We start from the raw sequence: 21,522 nt of genomic DNA, 5'->3' as shown, positions 1-21,522 counted from the left end.
CATGCCTGTAATCCCAGCTAATCGGGAGGCTGAGGTACGAGAATCACTTGAACCTGGGAGGCAGAGGTTGCAGTGAGCCGAGATCACACCACTCCACTCCAGCCTGGGCAACAGAGTAAGACTGTCTCAAAAAAAAAAAAAAGAAAAAGAAAATAATGATCTATTCTGAGACAGGTTTCCTGCCTTTCCACCTGTGCTAACTCCTTTCTGAACCAAACCTTCTCTGTCATACAGTTTGCAGCAAGTGTTCAGTCTCTGTGAGTGAAAACTCCTCATTGGAGCTTTCCCCAGGACCCTTTTTCTGTCTATATGTGAAAAATAAAATTCTAACAAGAATACTCTCAGGCCTCAACATTTTATGAGATTATTAACTAGCATTTCAGTGAAATTATCAATTCTGGTTTTACACCATGACTGAAAATCTCAAGTACTTTACATAAAATTCATCAACAACCTGAGCCTAATTTACCATTCAGCCTGATAATTAATGAGCTGCAAATACTCATCTCCTGCCACATGTTAGCTGCTGCCTCAATCTTACATTTTAATTGGGCTTTCTTTCCTATCTCATTATTAAGTATTGATGAACTTTTAAAAGTTTTTTTTAAAAGAAAAGTTAAGAGACGGTGACAATTTTCTAAATAATGATGATGATAACAATGGCAGCAGAAGTTACAACAAGCAACAGCAGCTAACATTTACTGAAGGCCTTGGCTAAGGGCTTCACATACCCTGTCTCCTTTAATCCTCACATTCATGAGACAGGGAGTGTCTCTATCATCCTCATTTTATGGAAGAAACTGGAGTTCTTGGAGGGAAAGTAATTTGCCCAAGATCAGACAGCTATTAAAAGACATAAGCAGGACTTGAATCCAAGTTTGTTGGATTACAAAACACAACACTTAATGACACTATCTTAAAGAGATGAAGTATCTCCATAGGTAAAACCATCACAATAGTAAAAAATGATTGAAACAACGAAATATAAAACTACTTAAAGATTTTTAAATTTTTAAAAATTTACCAATATATACAAATAAAAATACTTAATATATTAAAATTTAATATAACATAAATGTTAAATATAAATAAATGTAAAAATATGCTTAAATGTATTTAAGCAATGAAACTTATTTTACTGAATTCCTCTACATAGCTTAGTTTTATAGTGAACACGAGACTTTCCCCAAATTTCTGTAGTGCTAGAAAGGGAATATCTTCAATATAGAAAGTGGTTAGCATCTATCTACTAGAGTAATACTTTCACTGTTTTAGTTAATCTGAATGCCTGGTGTTATTGTATGTTACGAGAATGACAATATCATTATCCTAAATGGTTATCTGTTTTTGGAAATACTGATTCCAATGATACAACATGAAAACCACCTAAAAGCTGCTTTCCTTTCATTTTTCTGACACAGGCCATATTATCATCCTCACAGCATCAGTGACAGTTCCAGTTCCAAGTGTTTCCATGGCAACTGCTTTGGGAAAATGGAAACTAGTATCAGTGAGCAGTGACCTAATACTATAGCAATAACTCATCCATGTCATGGACTCTTTTTCCCTTATACATTTCCATTAATTTTAGCAAGATTTTTGCAAACTGATTTGGCTCACAACACTTTCCTAAAAGTGTTTTCTTTTTTTTAAACTAAGGTTTTAGCAACCACTTGGTCTAAAAGGATCTCACTGTTCAAAATATAATCAAACTGACTTGTAAAGGCAAGGGCACATTTTCATGTGGTCAAAGATTTTTATTATTTGACTTGGAGCTGGTTCTCATATTCAACTGGATTTTATAATTATATTAAAAATTATTATTTTATAGAAATATCAAGACAAATATTTCATTTGCTGAATCGTAACAGCCCTGAATATATCAGATGTAATTCCTCCTTTGATCATGGAACTGATATAAATACATTCATCTTCTGGATTAGAATATTCTGTTAAACTTGGTTCAAGATATTTAGATCCATTTTCCAATTGTTGACAAAATTTTTACCTTTCAACGAAACATTTATAAAAGGTATGCCTCTTATCATTCAACAAGGGTAATTTATAGCTGGACTATGGCAATTATTATTAAATAATAACATAAAATATCTACGACATATTTGGGTCAAGATTTTTCTGTTAATCTGCTTTGCTTCTTCTCAATTGCTTCTAGTCTCTATTTTCTACATACACGATTTATCCTAATTTTCAAAACCTATGTCCCCATTTTCTTAAAAGTCAGCATTATACCTTTCATTAAATCCACATCTATGACATACTGTCTTCAGTATAACCTTGATGCAAATGGAGCTACTGAGACTTATTAAATATTTTATAGAATGTGAGATAATAGATAAACTTGAAGCCTGGAAGGTTCGGTTCAAATTACCTAATTTTGAAAATAAGGAAAGTATTCACCATTCTTAAAAAGATAAGTACCTAAGGCATTTTATACATAGCTCCTAATTATTTCATAAACTCCAGTGGGAGCCTCAGAAAACTGGACTTGCAGGGAGAGACAATAAGATACAATAGCCCTTACCTCCTGGAGGTGGTTTGTTTTTGGAGGTGAGGATGACAAAGCCAAATCCTTCATTTTCTTTTCGTTGCAAGACAACATCATAGGGCTCCTGGGGTGCAGGCCTGGCTGGGACCTCTGCCCGGTTCAGGCGGGGAGATCCATTCTGTGTTGAAATGAAGGCCTGAGAGCTGTCGTCCTCGGGTTGTTTTTCTGTAATAAACATGATCAGTTTTGATATGTCTGGAACATCATAATTTCTGGTGACTAAAGTGTTTTTATGCTAAGCCTCTCACAGAAAAATTCAGTTTCTAATAACATAAAGAATAGAAAAGCAGCCCCACATGTGAGCTTCGGGTATAATCTGAGTGCAGATGTAGGCAACAGCAGTCCATCCGACTTCCCAAATACTCAGAGTGGATTACTGAAAAATACATACAATCTCATGTTATCTCATTTTTTTTCCCCCCGAGATGGCATCTTGCTCTGTCACCTAGGCTGGAGTGCAGTGGCGCGATCTCGGCTCATTGCAACCTCTGCTTCCTGGGTTCACGCCATTCTCCTGTCTCAGCCTCCTGAGTAGCTGGGATTACAGGTGCCCACCACCATGCCCGGCTAATTTTTGTATTTTTAGAAGAGATGGGGTTTCACCATATTGGCCAGGCTGGTCTCGAACTCCTGACCTCATGATCTCATTTTAAAGGAAGCTTTTCAAAGTTTCTGTGAGATTTGATAGTAAAAAAATTCTTCCTAAAACTGTTTTAGTTCCATCAAGGTTTATAACATGGACCAATAATTTTAATGAAACACATAATGAGGAATGACACATGAACTTCCTTTTAAAATCAATTATAAATATAATTTAGCTCAGTGACTGATATTCATTGATGTCTGTCTTAGAGGTTAAAGCATCAGGGCAGAAATGCTGCCCCATTATAACAGTTTGCTACCTGTACAGGATTTGTCTTATATGATGTGTTTTGCAACTGCAGTTTCCTGAGTGATGATATAAGATGAGTTCATCATTAGCAGTTCTCAGCCTTCAACCTCCCCAACCTCCACCCCTCAACTTGCTGGGACACATAACAAGCTGTCCACATGAATAGCAAACACTTCTGGGCATAGACAGGGTCATATGAAATTCCTGACAAATGGCCAATTAACCTACACCTTTTTCTGCTCTTCAAGGATGACATCAGAACTTGAGAATGACACAAAGTCCTAACTGATTTTTTAAAAAGGGCACATTTTTTGCCATAATTTGGTACAAACCATCGTTAATAATAACCACAACACACTGCAGTCATGTCCATATTTATAAGGTCTCTTTCTGGCTGAAAATTCACATGGTTTTAAAAATATGTTTTTTTCTTTTTTTTTTTTTCAAAATGCATAGTTAGAATGTATTAGCTAAAATGTCTCCAATAATACCAAACTACTACGAAACTTCTTCATGATTCTTTCCAGGGAAGAGCGTAGGTTGTATAACATCACAATTTTACTGTAAGTAGTTACATTTGGCCTCCAACACAACCAAATTGAGGCAGTACTGCATTACAATCTATATGCATTCTAAATGCCTGGTATTTACCAAAGGAGGCAGGCCTTTACTTTGAATGTTGCAATAAAAAATACAGTGCCTCATTTTTAAGAGTGATGTAAATATTCATCCAATTAACAACATTTATTAATGTCCACTTTGTACCAGACAGGCACTCTTTTAGGTGCCGAGCTTACAGCAGATAACTACACAAATAAAAATTCATACCTTCATGAGGCTTATATTCTTGTGCTACAGAGTTGTATTTTTTTAATTTTAAAGTGGAAAGAATTCACTTATAAGAATTTCTATTTAATTATTCATAAAGCTACTGGCGAGAAACTATAAGAGATATTCATATCCTAATGCTATGGTTTAAACCCTGATCTCTGAATTAAACTGCAACTTTTAATCCAGGCCCTACCTCTTACCAGTTATTTGTTTCTCAACCTTTCTCTGAGTAATCATAGAACTAGATAATGACCTCATAGTGTTGTGAAGATTAAATAAAATAATCCATGCATCTAGGACATAGTAAGCCTCAATAAATGTTAAATTATACTAAAACTTCTCAAGTAGAAACATCCTACTTTCCTTTAGTAGTTCAGATTTCACTGGGATCCAAAAATCTTTGTATATTCAGCTAGTGGGATATCTTGGTATGACTAAATAATTTTGTATTTGTTATTTAAAAAAAAAACAAACAAATTTAGGCTGGGCACAGTGGCTCACGCCTGTAATTCCAGCACTTTGGGAGTCTGAGACAGGTGGATCACTTGAGGTCAAGAGTTCGAGACCAGCCTGGCCAATGTGGTGAAACCCCGTCTCTACTAAAAATACAAAAATTAGCCGTGTGGTGGTGTGTGCCTGTAACCCCAGCTACTCAGGAGGCTGAGGCAGGAGAATCGCTTGAACCCAGGAGGTGGAGGTTGCATGAGCTGAGCTCATACCACTGCACTCTAGCCTGGGTGACAGAGTGAGACTCTAACTCAACTCAACAAAACAAAACAAAACTGGATTTAAATCAATACTCCCACCTATAATACATTTGCAAAATGCATCAATATATGAAAATAATCTTAATATAGAAGCCCAAAATTTATTTTTTTATAGTAGTATTATTTCTGAATCCTTTTGTGTTTGCATAGCCTTCCACAGTGAGGCCCTGGATCACACCAAATGGGTTATCTTAGATACTACTGAATGTAATAAAATAACCTGCAAAACTACACAGGAAGTAGACTAGTATCTTTGTTTCTTTTTTAACTTTTCAGAGCGGGAACAAGTTCACACACCTCCATAGAAGATCTTCCGTCTGACAGTTAGTAACACATGGCCATTTCGAGCAGCAGTTGTCATGAGGTCCAAGACTTGTTTGTGTGATTTCCCTTTAACAGGAATTCCATCAATGCACATTAGTTCATCAGCTGCGCGGAGCCGACCATCTTTCTCAGCTGCTCCCAGGGGAATAATAGCCCCAATATATATCTGATAAGATAACAAAGTACAGTTTGGTCCACAGTGTAAAGTTTAGCTGAAGAGTTAAGGAATTCCTAACTTAGCATTGTGCAAACCAACATATTTTTGCAGTTCAACTATGAAAACAGTTATATTTTAGAAAGGTATTATCTGAGAAAGTGCCCATTCTCCAAAATGGCACTTCAAATAACCACATTGTATTATGTAATCCCTTATAGATCCTCAGGGCTGTGTACAAAGAAAATAGAAAATACAAAGTTGTTCGATAACTCAAAAAGCACAACCATTATCCCTATCATTACAATGAAACAAAACACTAAACTCAGAAAATATAAATCTGCAGAGTAGCTATTAAAAGTCTGTTCAATGTCATCAGGCAAGATTTTCTACATACTGTTTACAGCAACTGGGATCATTCTCAACGGTACTCCCATCACATATGACTAACGGTACAAGTTCAATATACACAGCACAGAGACATTTCTTGTTTCTAAATCTCAGCGGGAACAGAGTGGCCTGAAGCTTCACTTGCATCTAGGTGAACAAATCTGGTTCATTTTGCTCACCAGCATTAGAATCCTATAATTAGGCAATCCTGAATGTTTAGGCTAGTTTCAGAGCTGCTAAAATCTGACATTTAAGAGAAAAGAAAGGTTTCTTCTAAGTTGTTTGAGACAAATTCTTAAAATGTCTAAGTGAACATTATGAGTATCAACAAAATAGGAAGCAATAAAACAAAAATACAAATACCACCAAGAACAATTAAAGTATCTAGTATTTGTTCTACATAGGGCAACCTGCCTTAAGCTTTATGTGTCTCCAATGACTGTTGTAACTGTAACCAATATGACCAATTAGAACAAATTTATACTACATAAATCAAATGTTCTATTCAGAAATAAGAAGCCTGTAATTTTTAAAGATTATTGTTCTTCACCTAACTTCCAACCATATTTTTTGATATATAATATATTGATATTACATAAAATAAAATGCAAATATGTTCTTAAACATGCTACAGAACACATTACTTCTTTGTTATTCAAACCGAGAGCAAAACTTAGAAACAAAACCCGCTACATTTGTTCTCTAAAACAAGTTTATGTGAGAATCATGTGTAAACAAAATCCTAGACTTCAAATGCTTTGCAAATATAACCCTTATGCCTCTGGACAAAAATATTAATTATTTTATATTCCTCTAGTTTCAAAGGTAACAGATGAAATGACATGCAAAGTACTGAGCATGAAAATGCCAACCTATTAATAAGATGAGGTGAAACAATATGCACTGGCTCATGCCAACCATTTATGGAGCATCCAGAAGATAGAGTAATAGTGGGAAAGAGGACATGGGATTATAGGCTTCTTAGAGAAGGAAAATGTCTTAGACTCTGTTTAATGAGGGCAAAGGAAAATATAAACTTAAAATAAGCTTTATGTAGTTATTCACACAGAGAAGTAAATAAATTAATCACTGTCTAATTTGCAGCTGACATATTCAGTTTTTACCCACAGTTTTTAGCCTCAGCTACACCACAATAACTGAGGGACTATGATAATAATAGAAATGCAGTTATTCTTCATATTAATGAAACTGTTAGAGAAAAAAAAAACTTAAAACACACCATAATCCACCAAATCACCACTCAAAACGTTTGAACAGGAAACAGCCATGTTCCAAAGAAGTGACACTTACAGACTGGTCAGGTCCATCTCCTCCTAGCACCCTGAAGCCAAACCCTGACTCTTGTTTTCGAAGAAAAACATCCAAATCTTTGGTGTTTGGTGCTGAGGAAAATCAGAAAATATAAATACTGTGATTTATTTTAAAAGGATTAAAACAAAACAAAGTTCAGTATTTAGTAGGATATTATAGAGTAACTCAATAAACTATAATCTCAGAACTTTTTAATATGGAAAATTTGCACAAGAGTGTAACACACACACAATTCAACTATAAATCCTTGTTTTGAGCTCTAAACAAAACTGTATGAAGACTGTTTAGAAACATTTACTCTCACTTCCATATACTCAGTATTACACTGCCATTAACTTCTAATGCTGTCCAATCAATATAACAATGTTGAATTCAGAATGATCAAACTTGAGTTTGATATTTGACAGGTGCAAATGACCTAAGTTAACACTTGGGTAAGGTACATTAAATCTGTATAGGCGCTCCTGTATAGAGTGCCTGTAAAATACCTTATTCCTGCTCTCAAGCTAATACCTTTCTCTCAGAAAAGTATTCCATATGAACTACTTACCTAGCCTAGTTTTGCAAAATGATAGCATTTTAAAGGAAAATAATTAAGAGCTAACATTTATTATTAGCCCCATTTTCTAGGTGGGAAAACTGAGGGTGTAAGTTGGCCATTGTCACATAGCAAGTGGTGAAGCTAAGATTTAAATCCAGGTTGATTTCCAGGGTCTAATCTCCTAACTCATACTGTCCTACCCTCAAAGGGTAGGTTGTATTCCTTAGAATATTAAGCAGGAGGATTGCTTGAACTTAGGAGGCAGAGGTTGCAGTGAACTGAGATCGTGCCACTGCATTCCAGCCTGGGCAACAGAGCAAGACTCCATCTCAAAAAAAAAAAAAAGAATATTAAGTCACAAAAATCTATTTCATGACTAAAATTTTTTCTTTGGGAAAATATTAATGTTATTTATAGGTAAGAAGTATTTACTGTAAAGAGAGAAGAAATAAACATGTCAGGGAACTATGTAAAAAGTGAGATTAGTAAATTCCTGATAATATTCTATAGAAGCAGTATCTTTTGATATATACTTCCTATTAAAATTGTAGAACTTTAGAGATTAAAAGAGTCCACTTTGGGAGGCCGAGGTGGGCGGATCACGAGGTCAGGAGTTTGAGACCAGCTTGACTAACATGGTGAAACCCCGTCTCTACTAAAAATGCAAAACTTAGCCAGTCATGGTGGCATACGCCTGTAGTCCCAGCTACTCAGGAGGCTGAGGCAGGAGAATTGCTTGAACCTAGGAGGCAGAGGTTTCAGTGAGCTGAGATTGTGCCACTGCACTCCAGCTCCGGGTGACAGAGCAAGACTCTGTCTCAGGGAAAAAAAAAAAAAAGAGTCATCAGTTCAACTCACTTATTTTATGGGTGAAGCCTGATGGGACTGCAGAGTTTATACCAGTATTAATAATGTATCAGGCTATGAATGGAAAGTATGAAGAAAGGGATTCTACATAGTTATGCTAATTTAAATTATTGCTTTGCTGGGCGTACAACTGGTTTTCATCTTTCTGAATATGGCTTGGGATTATCAAGATGTACTTCTGCAACTAGTTAAATAAGCATTAAGTCAACTATACATATATTCCACTTGTACATATCTTTTCCAAGGTAGATTTACATCTCTTTCTAAGAACAAATAAATTTTAAAAAATTATACCTACTCAAATCTGCAATTTTACTTTGGAAAAGATTTATCATTAGTAAGTGAATTAGTAGGAACATGCATGAATTTCTGCCTTATGCAGTCTCTCTTTTTATCTCTCAGCTGGACTCCTTTAAGGAGTCAACTCTTTAGTTTCTTCTTCAAATTGCACACCCTCCCTCAAATTGCATACACCTCTCATTCATCCTTCATACTCCTGCCAGAAAAACCTTTCTAAAACACAAAACTATGCCTTCCTTATAGTTAAAGGCATTCTGTGGTTCTCTGTTATTTATATGACCAACTCCAGCTCCCTTGGAAGGGCATCATTGGCCTTCCTCAATCTGTTCCTGCTCTCCTCTGTGACTTTCCTTGCCAACTGCACCAAGCGAAAGTGAACTACTTGCAGAGCTCAAGTCATGCAAGGCCAGTGTGCATGTGCTATTCCTTCTATCTTTCCCTTTTATCTTCCTCAAAGACACTTTTTCATCCCTGATGACTTAGTTAAAGCTTTGCTTCCAGTATGAAGCTTTTCCTGACACTTCCTACTGCCCACACTGATAAAACTGAATATTCCTTCTTTGGATCCCAATTTATCCATTTCATCTTTCTATCACTGTACCTGTTAGGCTTATTATGTGTACTTATTTGTATACTATTTGATTACATATTTGTCTTTTTCCATTTAGTTCTAATAATATTTTTGGGTGCAGGTCCTATGTAACCTATTTATCTCTGTATTCTGGTTACCTAGTATGGCATCTGGTAGATAACTAGCACTTAAAGCATGATTTTGAAAAAAATGAATGTGTGAATGTTGAATATACATGGAAGAAGTCCAGAGTTCTATTAAAATGGTAATGAAGGAATAACTTTTCAATATGCTTCTGAAAGATGGGAAGGTCCTAGTCTAAAATAAATCCAAATTTATCTCATTATATGCTCTCCTGAAATATTCCACAACTACTTACGTTTATCTTCATATAAAGTCTTAGATTTCAGGTAGACCTCAGAAGGATCCAATTTTGGGGATCCTGACCTGATAATGCTCGGTGGAAAAGGCATAGGCTGAGGAATAGGCTCATTTATGGCCTCCAAACTTCCTGCATTTTCCTTTTTATCTGTTTTCTGAAATGGAAAAGAGCCTTACTTAGTATTTTTTAAAAAGCAGATGGTTGATTAATTCATAAAACTGATATCTGAAATGGATATGTCAACTGATTATAGTTGTATAGGTGGCAGGATCAAAGACACAGCAGATTTACAGTTACAGGAATTCATTTTCATAGCAATGTGTATTTGGTTGAAACATATTTAACTTAAATTAGAAAAAAGTTTATAGTAATATCAACTGAAGAGCCTTAGTTAGTCCTATGTTTAAACAATTTTGCCCTTTTCTCCACCACCAAGACACAAATTGACTTTGAGATGAAGATAAATAGAAATACAACACAAGGCAGCACTTCTAAGTAAAGGAAGAGGGAGATTCAGAGAATATCTTCATAAAATTCTTAGCACGGCCCACCTCCCATTCACTGAGTTTAATTTCTAAGGAAGATGTTTAAGATAATACTCTCTCTAAGAAAACAGGAGAGGTTAACTCTAATTTAGGTTATAAAGATGGCACTGTGAAAACCCTGTCTGGCCAATTCACATATATTAAGAGAAAATGTACCATGCAAGACAATTAGATAAGGGAAAGCATAGTAGCATATTTTGATATTTTTCCTATTCAGATAGAACTTTCCCAAGATAACAGCCAAGCAAAATGACTTATTTAATAAAATGTTAACAATGAAATCCAATAAATGGCCTAAGAAATATGGTTTTGAGACCAGCTTGTTTTCCTGGATTATTGTTAGGAGAGGGAGATTATAGATGTTTGTGATCATTAACAATGACTAGAATGCAGGGGCACCAGTCTGTCAGGGAGTAATCAGGGGTCAGCCACTACAAAGTGTTGTGCTAGAGGGGACCCTTCAATCACCCAGACCCAATGAGAAGGCAGAGAAGCTAACAGTAGTCTCCTACCCTTCCCCATACATCTTAGCATTCTGTCAGAGGCGGTTAAAGTTCATCAGACCCTTCCATCAATTATAAAGCATTAGGGCCACTGCGACTGCAGTGGCATCCATTATGAAATAAATATGGTGGCACAGGAGTTAAAAATGATTACTAGAGGAACCAGAGAAATGTAGAATACAGTGCAATTTGAACTGAATGGACAAAAACAATTTCTGTTCACACTGGACCCAAGTAGTATAAGCAGTCAATGAAAAGGGCAGAAGCTGGCCGGGCGCAGTGGCTCATGCCTGTAATCCCAGCACTTTGGGAGGCCAAGGTGGGCAGATCACCTGAGGTCAGGAATTTGAGACCAGCCTAGCCAATGTAGTGAAACTCCATCTCTACCAAAAATATAAAAATTAGCTGCGTGTGGTGGCGTGCACCTGTCATTCCAGCTACTGGGAGGCTAAGGCACAAGAATTGCTTGAACCTAGGCGGCAGAGGCTGCAGTGAGCCAAAATCACACCACTGCATTCCAGCCTGGGTGATGGAGTGAGACTCTGTCTCAAAAAAAAAAAAAAAAAAAAAAGGCCAGAAGCTGAGGGATTCTTTTTAATCTATAAAACAGCAAATTTGCAGAGGATTCCTACTTGGTGGGCTAGAAAGAACTAATTCATTTAATATAACCGTCTATAGTTTATGGTTATGGAAGGCCATGTTTTGATTTTGAGATAAAAGACTCCAAATGAGCAAACTAGAACTAAATCAGAATTTTAAATAAAATTGTCTTTATATCCAAAACATTGTGGATATTTAAATAGCTACAAATGTGCACCTTGTAGAGTTTCTTCCACAACAGCAGTATTTGATGCACTCCTTTTTAAAGTTCTTATTCTCTGCACAGGTCCTTGAACAGGCTACGTGATTATTTAGAAGAATGCCAAAGAAGACACTGTTTCAGGTCTTTCACTTTGACAACAAGCAAATTTAGCATAGAAGGCCACAATTACTCTAGAAAGTCTTGTTTAGTCAGCCGGACGTGGTGTATCATGCCTGTAATCCCAGCACTTTGGGAGGCCGAGGCGGGCAGATCATGAGGTCAAGAGATCGAGACCATCCTAGCCAACATGGTGAAACCCTGTCTCTACTAAAAATACAAAAAAATTAGCTGGGTGTGGTGGCGTGCACCTGTAGTCCCAGCTACTTGGGAGGCTGAGGCCGGAGAATCGCTTGAACCCCGGAGGTGGAGGTTGCAGTGAGCCGAGATAGCGCCACTGCACTCCAGCCTGGGCGACAGAGCAAGACTCCGTCTCAAAAAAAAAATAAATAAATAAAAAATAAATAATAAGAAAAGAAGCCGAATTTAGTCTTAAAAGTAAGAAGATTATCTAAAGGTGCATGCATATCTATAGTCCCCACAAAATTATGTGAACTAGTACGTCTTCTCTTCAGGCAGGGGCAAGACGATGTAATAGTTTATCATCTGTCTTAACATTTAGGTCCTTCCTACCTTGTTTCTCTGAAACACAAAAGTAAAAAGACCTCTAGGTTGGTTCTTTAATGTGTTCACATTTTATAACTTAGAGAACAGGATTATTGGTACAATAGGCCTTTAGTAATCCTCCAGTTGCAATACTTAACCAGTGGAGCACATCTCCTCACTAGCGGGCTTTTTCAAACGCTTCCCTAGTTTCTAATAAATACAAGCCAAGGGCAGCATGCCTCCTAACTTCTCCCAGTCGATAATCATCACCACAGTGAGCTCCTCTTACAGAGGGGAATGTGGCATCTCTCTCAGTGTGTTGGGGAAAAGATTTGAGGACCAGTGTATACTCACCATTTTGGCAGTTTTGGTTGGTGAAGGAGGACCTTAAAAAAAAAATGAGCCAAAGTTTAAAACCAGAGGATGCATTCCCAGATCACAAATACTGCTAATGTTTACGATAAAACTAGCTTCAACTTTTAGTACACTAGTAAATTCTGTGTCTAACCTCCTATGTACCAGGCATTATACATATATTATCTCATTTCATTTTTATAACAATCTGAAGGCACAAATGTTATGACCATCTTACAGAGAAGGTAAACTAAGATTCTTTCCTATACCAAAGAACCAGTAAGTGGCAAGGCAGGAAACTGACATCAAACCTGTGTGACATTGAACTTTGGTGTCTTTGTTATACTTGTTGAAGCCTTGGATTACTCTCAAGCACTCACAAAGAGATTTCTACCTTACTTGGAGCACATTCCACCATCACTCAGAGAAGAAACCCATGTGAATCAAAGAAACGAGATTAAGAAACAACTCCCAAAGAAGCTGAAGTGCTCGTTTGCCTCAATAGTGAAAAGTAAAATCCAGAGAGATAAAAGAGTAAGTGGCTTTTATTCTTTAAGATACTAGTCACTTATAAGTATGGATTTAAGAAAGCATATTAAAATTAAACTTTGTGATTATTCCTTGGAACTGAATTTGTAAATGTCTGGGAGGAGTTCATGTCAGCTGATGACCTTGGAAAATAAAAATTATATTTCTCTCACATAAGCACTGTGTGGTTTAATTAACATTTACAGACAGATACTAGAGCTTAAGATAAAAACTTTATGAGCACATACTATCATGATTGCCTCTGCAGAACAGATTAACACACCATCCAACATTTTACTTATCCACAGAGATGCTAGCTCTTTCAAAACATCTTTGGTGCATTACAGAGGTCCAGATGACGCACCATTGGTTGAAAGAGTCAATTTCTATTACTGTCATCAACAGAGAAATGAAATTAAGAGGATGTATTTCATTTGAAGTATCACAATGCTGTGACTCTCTCTAATCATTAAAGCCATGAATCAGATTTTCAAAAGAATACAGAGGGAAATAAATCCATAATGGACATGAATGAAATCACTAATAATTTTTTTAAAACTGATGAAAAAGATACTGCTTATGGAAACAATCAGACAGAACCTTAAGGAAAATGCACACTAATTACTATTTAAGTCTGCTGGGAAAACACATTCTAAACTGTAAGGAAAGACAATCAGTAGATATAAATGCTTGAACACTGAAACTTTTTCTATGTTGTGCTTTTACTTACCTCCTCTTAAGATAAGCAATGGTACATCAGCACCTACTGGAAACTGCTTTAGCACCTCTACCACTTGGAGATGTGTTAAATTCTGCACATTTTGATGGTATATTTCCTTAATTATATCTCCTTTCTGAAGGCCTTGACACCACTGACTATCCAGTATCATTTTCACCTTCTGTCCAGTAGGGCTGTCAGCAATTGCAAACCCAAACCCTTTAGGGCCCTTAATCAAAGGGATAGTCACTAGTTCAGGCTGGGAGCTGCCTGACGATGCCATGGATATTCTCTGCTCACTTGTATCTGATGGTCCATTGAGACCATCACCAGTCAAAGTGTGTCCCGATTTTCCATTCTGCTCCAGAACCATTGCTCCTGGCTTAAAATCCTGAGGATTCATGCAAGTCTCTCCCTTGGTTAATGACTGTCCATTGATGACAGGGGTAGCAGCAACAATGTCCACAACAGGATCTTCACTGTCATCAGGAAGTGGATAACCACGACATAAAGTGAGGTTTACATACTGATTGACAGGTACCAATTGAAACATCTGGACAACATCTGCATGAGTGTGACCGAGGACACAGTTGCCATTGATGTCTACAATAACATCGCCTGGAAAAACATAATCATGTTAAAAATATTAAAATCAACAAATAAGTTAATTTTTTTGCTAGAGGGGCAAAAATAACTACAATTTAGCAACTAAATTTGAATTTTGGAAACCTCTATTAACTGCTGAAAAGATAGATTTCTAACACAGACCTTCTCCCTTTTCTAACTCCTCTCTAAAAAGTATGTATAAATGTCTAAAATCCTACTTATTTCAGTAGCAAAGAATTTTGACTTCAAGCTCAAGTGAATCATTAAAAAAAAACCCCTGATAATTTATATTATCATTGTTAGTATACCCTCTGAGTCATATCTAAGTATCCATGCAAAGCTAGGCACATTGCAGTAGGTATTTAGTACAGAAGCAAATAACTCCACTGACTACTTGTACAAACTGTATTATATTTTTTGAATAAATTAATTTTATTTATATATCTGTATGTATGTATATATACATACACTGAAAAAGACGCTGTCCTTAACCAAACTCTAGACAGGTTCCTCTGAGCTCTTTTTTCAGTAGGCCTCATCCTTGGCATGTCCTCCAGAGCCCAGCTTTAGCAGGAATCCTGCTAAGTTGGTTTAGCCAGAATCACCCACTCTTGATATATGATCTAAGTCCTCATTCCCCACCATTCTCCAGGTGATTACCTGATCACCTCAGCCTGCATTCAGCAAGAATCCTGTCAAGTTCCTATAGCCCCTATAGCCAGAAATCCTCCTCCACCCAGATATATATATAGATTTATATATATCTCATATATATTTATATATCATATATATGATATATATCTCATATATATCATATATATTATATATATCATATATATTATGTGTATATATATTATATATCATATATATTTAATATGATATATATTTATATATGATATATCATATATATAAATATATATATATATTTAAATTTTACTTTAAGTTCCAGGATGCAAGTGCAGAATATGTAGATTTGTTACATAGGTATACATGTGCCATGGTGGTTTGCTACACCTATCAACCCGTCATATAGGTTTTAAGCCCCACATGCATTAGTTATTTGTCCTAATGCTCTCCCTCTCCTCGTCCCCCAACCCCCGACTGGCCCTGGTGTTTGTTGTTCACGGCCCTGTGTCCATGTGTTCTCATTGTTCAACTCCCACTTATAAGAACATGCAGCGTTTGGTTTTCCGTTCCTGTGTTAGTTTACTGAGGATGATGGCTTCCAGCTTCATCTATGTCCCTGCAAAGGACATGATCTCATTCCTTTTTATGGCTGCATAGTATTCCATAGTGTATATATACCACATCTTCCTTATGCAATCTATCATTGATGGGCATTTGGGTTGGTTCCTGTCTTTGCTATTGTAAATAGTGCTGCAATAAACATACGTGTGCATGTGTCTTTATAGTAGAATGATTTATATTCCTTTGGGTATATATCCAGTAATGGGATTGCTGGATCAAATGGTATTTCTGGTTCAAGATCCTTAAGGAATTGCTACACTGTCTTCCACATTAATTGAACTAATTTATACTCCCACCAATAGTGTAAAAGCGTTCCTGTTTCTCCACAGCCTTGCCAGCATCTATTGTTTCTTGACTTTTTAATAATCACCATTCTGACTGGCTTGAGATGATATCTCACTGTCATTTTGATTTGCATTTCTTTAATAATCAGCGATGTTGAGCTTTTTTTCATATGTTTGTTAGCCGCATAATTGTCTTTTTTTGAGAAGTATCTGTTTATATCCTTTGTCCACTTTTTGACAGGGTCAGTCTATCTTTAAATACCACCTTATTTCTTGAGTTTAAGAAGCCATTGGCTGGGCGTGGTGGCTCAGGCCAGGCGCAGCGGCTCATGCCTGTAATCCCAGTACTTTGGGAGGCCAAGGCAAGTGGATCACCTGAGGTCAGGAATTCAACACCAGCCTGGCTAACATGGCGAAACCCCATCTCTACTAAAATATAAAAAAATTAGGCCAGACGCGGTGGCTCACGCCTGTAATCCCCGCACTTTGGGAGGCTGAGGCAGGTGGATCACCTGAGGTCAGGAGTTCAAGACCAGCCTGGCCAACATGATGAAACCCTGTCTCCACTAAAAATACAAAAAATTAGCTGGGTGTGGTGGTATGTGCTATAATCCCAGCTACTCAGGAGGCTGAGGCAGGAGAACTGCTTGAATCCGGGAGGCAGAGGTTGCAGTAAGCTGAGATCGCAGCACTGCACTCCAGCCTGGGCAACAAGAGTAAAACTCCATCTCAAAAAAAGAAAAAAAATTAGCCAGGCATGGTGGCATGCGCCTGTAATCCCAGGTACTTAGGAAGCTGAGGCAGGAGAATCACTTGAACGCAGGAGGCGGAGGTTGCAACGAGCTGAGATTCTGCCACTGCACTCCAGCCTGGACAACAAGAGTGAGATTTGGTCTCAAACAAACAAACAAACAAAAAAACTAAACAGGTGGGAGCCAAGATGGCCGAATAGGAACAGCTCCGGTCTACAGCTCCCAGCGTGAGCGACGCAGAAGATGGGTGATTTCTGCATTTCCATCTGAGGTACCGGGTTCATCTCACTAGGGAGTGCCAGACAGTGGGTGCAGGACAGTGGGTGCAGTGCACCGTGTGCGAGCTGAAGCAGGGCGAGGCGTTGCCTCACTCGGGAAGTGCAAGGGGTCAGGGAGTTCCCTTTCCTAGTCAAAGAAAGGGGTGACAGACGGCACCTGGAAAATTGGGTCACTCCCACCCAAATACTGCACTTTTCTGACGGGCTTAAAAAACGGCGCACCAGGAGATTATATGCCGCACCTGGCTCGGAGGGTCCTACGCCCACGAGTCTCACTGATTGCTAGCACAGCAGTCTGAGATCAAACTGCAAGGCGGCAGTGAGGCTGGGGGAGGGGCGCCTGCCATTGCCCAGGCTTGCTTAGGTAAACAAAGCAGCCAGGAAGCTAGAACTGGGTGGAGCCCACCACAGCTCAAGGAGGCCTGCCTGCCTCTGTAGGCTCCACCTCTGGGGGCAGGGCACAGACAAACAAAAAGACAGCAGTAACCTCTGCAGACTTAAATGTCCCTGTCTGACAGCTTTGAGGAGAGCAGTGGTTCTCCCAGCACGCAGCTGGAGATCTGAGAACAGGCAGACTGCCTCCTCAAATGGGTCCCTGACCCCTGACCCCCGAGCAGCCTAACTGGGAGGCACCCCCCAGTAGGGGCAGACTGACACCTCACACGGCCGGGTACTCCTCTGAGACAAAACTTCCAGAGGAACGATCAGACAGCAGCATTAACGGTTCACGAAAATCCGCTGCTCTGCAGCTACCGCTGCTGGTACCCAGGCAAACAGGGTAGGGAGTGGACCTCTAGCAAACTCCAACAGACTTGCAGCTGAGGGTCCTGTCTGTTAGAAGGAAAACTAACAAACAGAAAGGACATCCACACTAAAAACCCATCTGTACATCACCATCATCAAAGAACAAAAGAAGATAAAACCACAAAGAGGGGGAAAGAACCGAGCAGAAAAACTGGAAACTCTAAAAAGCAGAGTGCCTCTCCTCCTCCAAAGGAACGCAGTTCCTCACCAGCAATGGAACAAAGCTGGATGGAGAATGACTTTGACGAGTTGAGAGAAGAAGGCTTCAGACGATCAAACTACTCCGAGCTACAGGAAGAAATTCAAATCAAAGGCAAAGAAGTTAAAAACTTTGAAAAAAATTTAGACGAATGTATAACTAGAATAACCAATACAGAGAAGTGCTTAAAGGAGCTGATGGAGCTGAAAGCCAAGGCTCGAGAACTATGTGAAGAATGCAGAAGCCTCAGGAGCCGATGCGATCAACTGAAAGAAAGGGTATCAGTGATGGAAGATGAAATGAATGAAATGAAGTGAGAAGGGAAGTTTAGAGAAAAAAGAATAAAAAGAAATGAACAAAGCCTCCAAGAAATATGGGACTATGTGAAAAGACCAAATCTACATCTGATTGGTGTACCTGAAAGTGACGGGGAGAATGGAACCAAGTTGGAAAACACTGTTCAGGATATTATCCAGGAGAACTTCCCCAACCTAGCAAGGCAGGCCAACATTCAAATTCAGGAAATACAGAGAACGCCACAAAGATACTCCTCGAGAAGAACAACTCCAAGACACATAATTGTCACATTCACCAAAGCTGAAATGAAGGAAAAAATGTTAAGGGCAGCCAGAGAGAAAGGTCGGGTTACCCACAAAGGGAAGCCCATCAGACTAACAGTGGATCTCTTGGCAGAAACTCTACAAGCCAGAAGAGAGTGGGGGCCGATATTCAACATTCTTAAAGAAAAGAATTGTCAACCCAGAACTTCATATCCAGCCAAACTAAACTTCATAAGTGAAGGAGAAATAAAATCCTTTACAGACAAGCAAATGCCGAGAGATTCTGTCACAACCAGGCCTGCCCTAAAAGAGCTCCTGAAGGAAGCACTAAACATGGAAAGGAACAACCGGTACCAGCCACTGCAAAATCATGCCAAATTGTAAAGACCATCAAGGCTAGGAAGAAACTGCATCAACTAACGAGCAAAATAACCAGCTAACATCATAATGACAGGATCAAATTCACACACAATAATATCAACTTTAAATGTAAATGGACTAAATGCTCCAATTAAAAGACACAGACTGGCAAATTGGATAAAGAGTTAAGACCCACCAGTGTGCTGTATTCAGGAAACCCATCTCACGTGCAAAGACACACATAGACTCAAAATAAAAGGATGGAGGAAGATCTACCAAGCAAATGGAAAACAAAAAAAGGCAGGGGTTGCAATCCTAGTCTCTGATAAAACAGACTTTAAACCAACAAAGATCAAAAGAGACAAAGAAGGCCATTACATAATGGTAAAGGGATCAATTCAACAAGAAGAGCAAACTATCCTAAATATATATGCACCCAATACAGGAGCACCCAGATTCATAAAGCAAGTCCTGAGTGACCTACAAAGAGACTTAGACTCCCACACAATAATAATGGGAGACTTTAACACCCCACTGTCAACATTAGACAGATCAACGAGACAGAGAGTTAACAAGGATACCTAGGAATTGAACTCAGCTCTGCACCAAGCAGACCTAATAGACATCTATAGAACTCTCCACCCCAAATCAACAGAATATACATTTTTTCCAGCACCACACCACACCTATTCCAAAATTGACCACATAGTTGGAAGTAAAGCTCTCCTCAGCAAATGTAAAAGAACAGAAATTATAACAAACTGTCTCTCAGACCACAGTGCAATCAAACTAGAACTCAGGATTAAGAAACTCACTCAAAACCACTCAACTACATGGAAACTGAACAACGTGCTCCTGAATGACTACTGGGTACATAACGAAATGAAGACAGAAATAAAGATGTTCTTTGAAACCAAGAAGAAGAAAGACACAACATACCAGAATCTCTGGGACACATTTAAAGCAGTGTGTAGAGGGAAATTTATAGCACGAAATGCCCACAAAAGAAAGCAGGAAAGATCCAAAATTGACACCCTAACATCACAATTAAAAGAACTAGAAAAGCAAGAGCAAACACATTCAAAAGCTAGCAGAAGGCAAGAAATAACTAAAATCAGAGCAGAACTGAAGGAAATAGAGATACAAAAAACCCTTCAAAAAATTAATGAATCCAGGAGCTGGTTTTTTGAAAGGATCAACAAAATTGATAGACCGCTAGCAAGACTAATAAAGAAGAAAAGAGAGAAGAATCAAATAGATGCAATAAAAAATGATAAAAGGGGATATCACCACCAATCCCACAGAAATACAAACTACCATCAGAGAATACTACAAACACCTCTACGCAAATAAACTAGAAAATCTAGAAGAAATGGATAAATTCCTCGACACATACACCCTCCCAAGACTAAACCAGGAAGAAGTTGAATCTCTGAATAGACCAATAACAGGCTCTGAAATTGTGGCAATAATCAATAGCTTACCAACCAAAAAGAGTCCAGGACCAGATGGATTCACAGCCGAATTCTACCAGAGGTACAAGGAGGAACTGGTACCATTCCTTCTGAAACTATCCCAATCAATAGAAAAAGAGGGAATCCTCCCTAACTCATTTTATGAGGCCAGCATCATCCTGATACCAAAGCTGGGCAGAGACACAACCAAAAAAGAGAATTTTAGACCAATATCCTTGATGAACATTGATGCAAAAATCTTCAATAAAATACTGGCAAACCGAATCCAGCAGCACATCAAAAAGCTTATCCACCATGATCAAGTGGGCTTCATCCCTGGGATGCAAGACTGGTTCAATATACACAAATCAGTAAATGTAATCCAGCATATAAACAGAACCAAAGACAAAAACCACATGGTTATCTCAATAGATGCAGAAAAGGCCTTTGACAAAATTCAACAGCCCTTCATGCTAAAAACTCTCAATAAATTAGGTATTGATGGGACGTATCTCAAAATAATAAGAGCTATCTATGACAAACCCACAGCCAATATCATACTGAATGGGCAAAAACTGGAAGCATTCCCTTTGAAAACTCGCCCAAGACAGGGATGCCCTCTCTCACCACTCCTATTCAACATAATGTTGGAAGTTCTGGCCAGGGCAGTTAGGCAGGAGAAGGAAATAAAGGGTATTCAATTAGGAAAAGAGGAAGTCAAATTGTCCCTTTTTGCAGATGACATGATTGTATATCTAGAAAACCCCATTGTCTCAGCCCAAAATCTCCTTAAGCTGATAAGCCAAAAGTCTCAGGATACAAAATCAATGCACAAAAATCACAAGCATTCTTATACACCAATAACAGACAAACAGAGAGCCAAATCATGAGTGAACTCCCATTCACAATTGCTTCAAAGAGAATAAAATACCTAGGAATCCACCTTA

The 21,522-nt window shown here is 38.2% G+C and overlaps 1 protein-coding gene across 2 annotated transcripts in view; it reads right to left on the bottom strand.

Annotated features, from left to right (window-relative positions):
* MAGI3 (membrane associated guanylate kinase, WW and PDZ domain containing 3) overlaps window positions 1–21,522 on the bottom strand; it is a 285,866-nt gene that overhangs the window by 29,055 nt on the left and 235,289 nt on the right. For both annotated transcript variants that reach the window (XM_055114114.3, XM_055114117.2), the window contains exons 10-15: window positions 14,043–14,648; window positions 12,785–12,816; window positions 9,915–10,071; window positions 7,236–7,327; window positions 5,354–5,546; window positions 2,543–2,731 (exon numbers count right to left, since the gene is read on the bottom strand). In XM_055114114.3, coding sequence (XP_054970089.2) covers window positions 2,543–2,731; window positions 5,354–5,546; window positions 7,236–7,327; window positions 9,915–10,071; window positions 12,785–12,816; window positions 14,043–14,648 — 1,269 coding nt within the window. The remainder of the gene's footprint in view (window positions 1–2,542; window positions 2,732–5,353; window positions 5,547–7,235; window positions 7,328–9,914; window positions 10,072–12,784; window positions 12,817–14,042; window positions 14,649–21,522) is intronic.

The sequence above is a fragment of the Pan paniscus genome, chromosome 1, assembly GCF_029289425.2.
Source record: "Pan paniscus chromosome 1, NHGRI_mPanPan1-v2.0_pri, whole genome shotgun sequence".
NCBI lineage: Eukaryota > Metazoa > Chordata > Mammalia > Primates > Hominidae > Pan > Pan paniscus.
The sequence above is the reverse complement of the archived record's forward strand: the minus strand, read 5'-3'. Positions and strand labels throughout refer to the sequence as shown.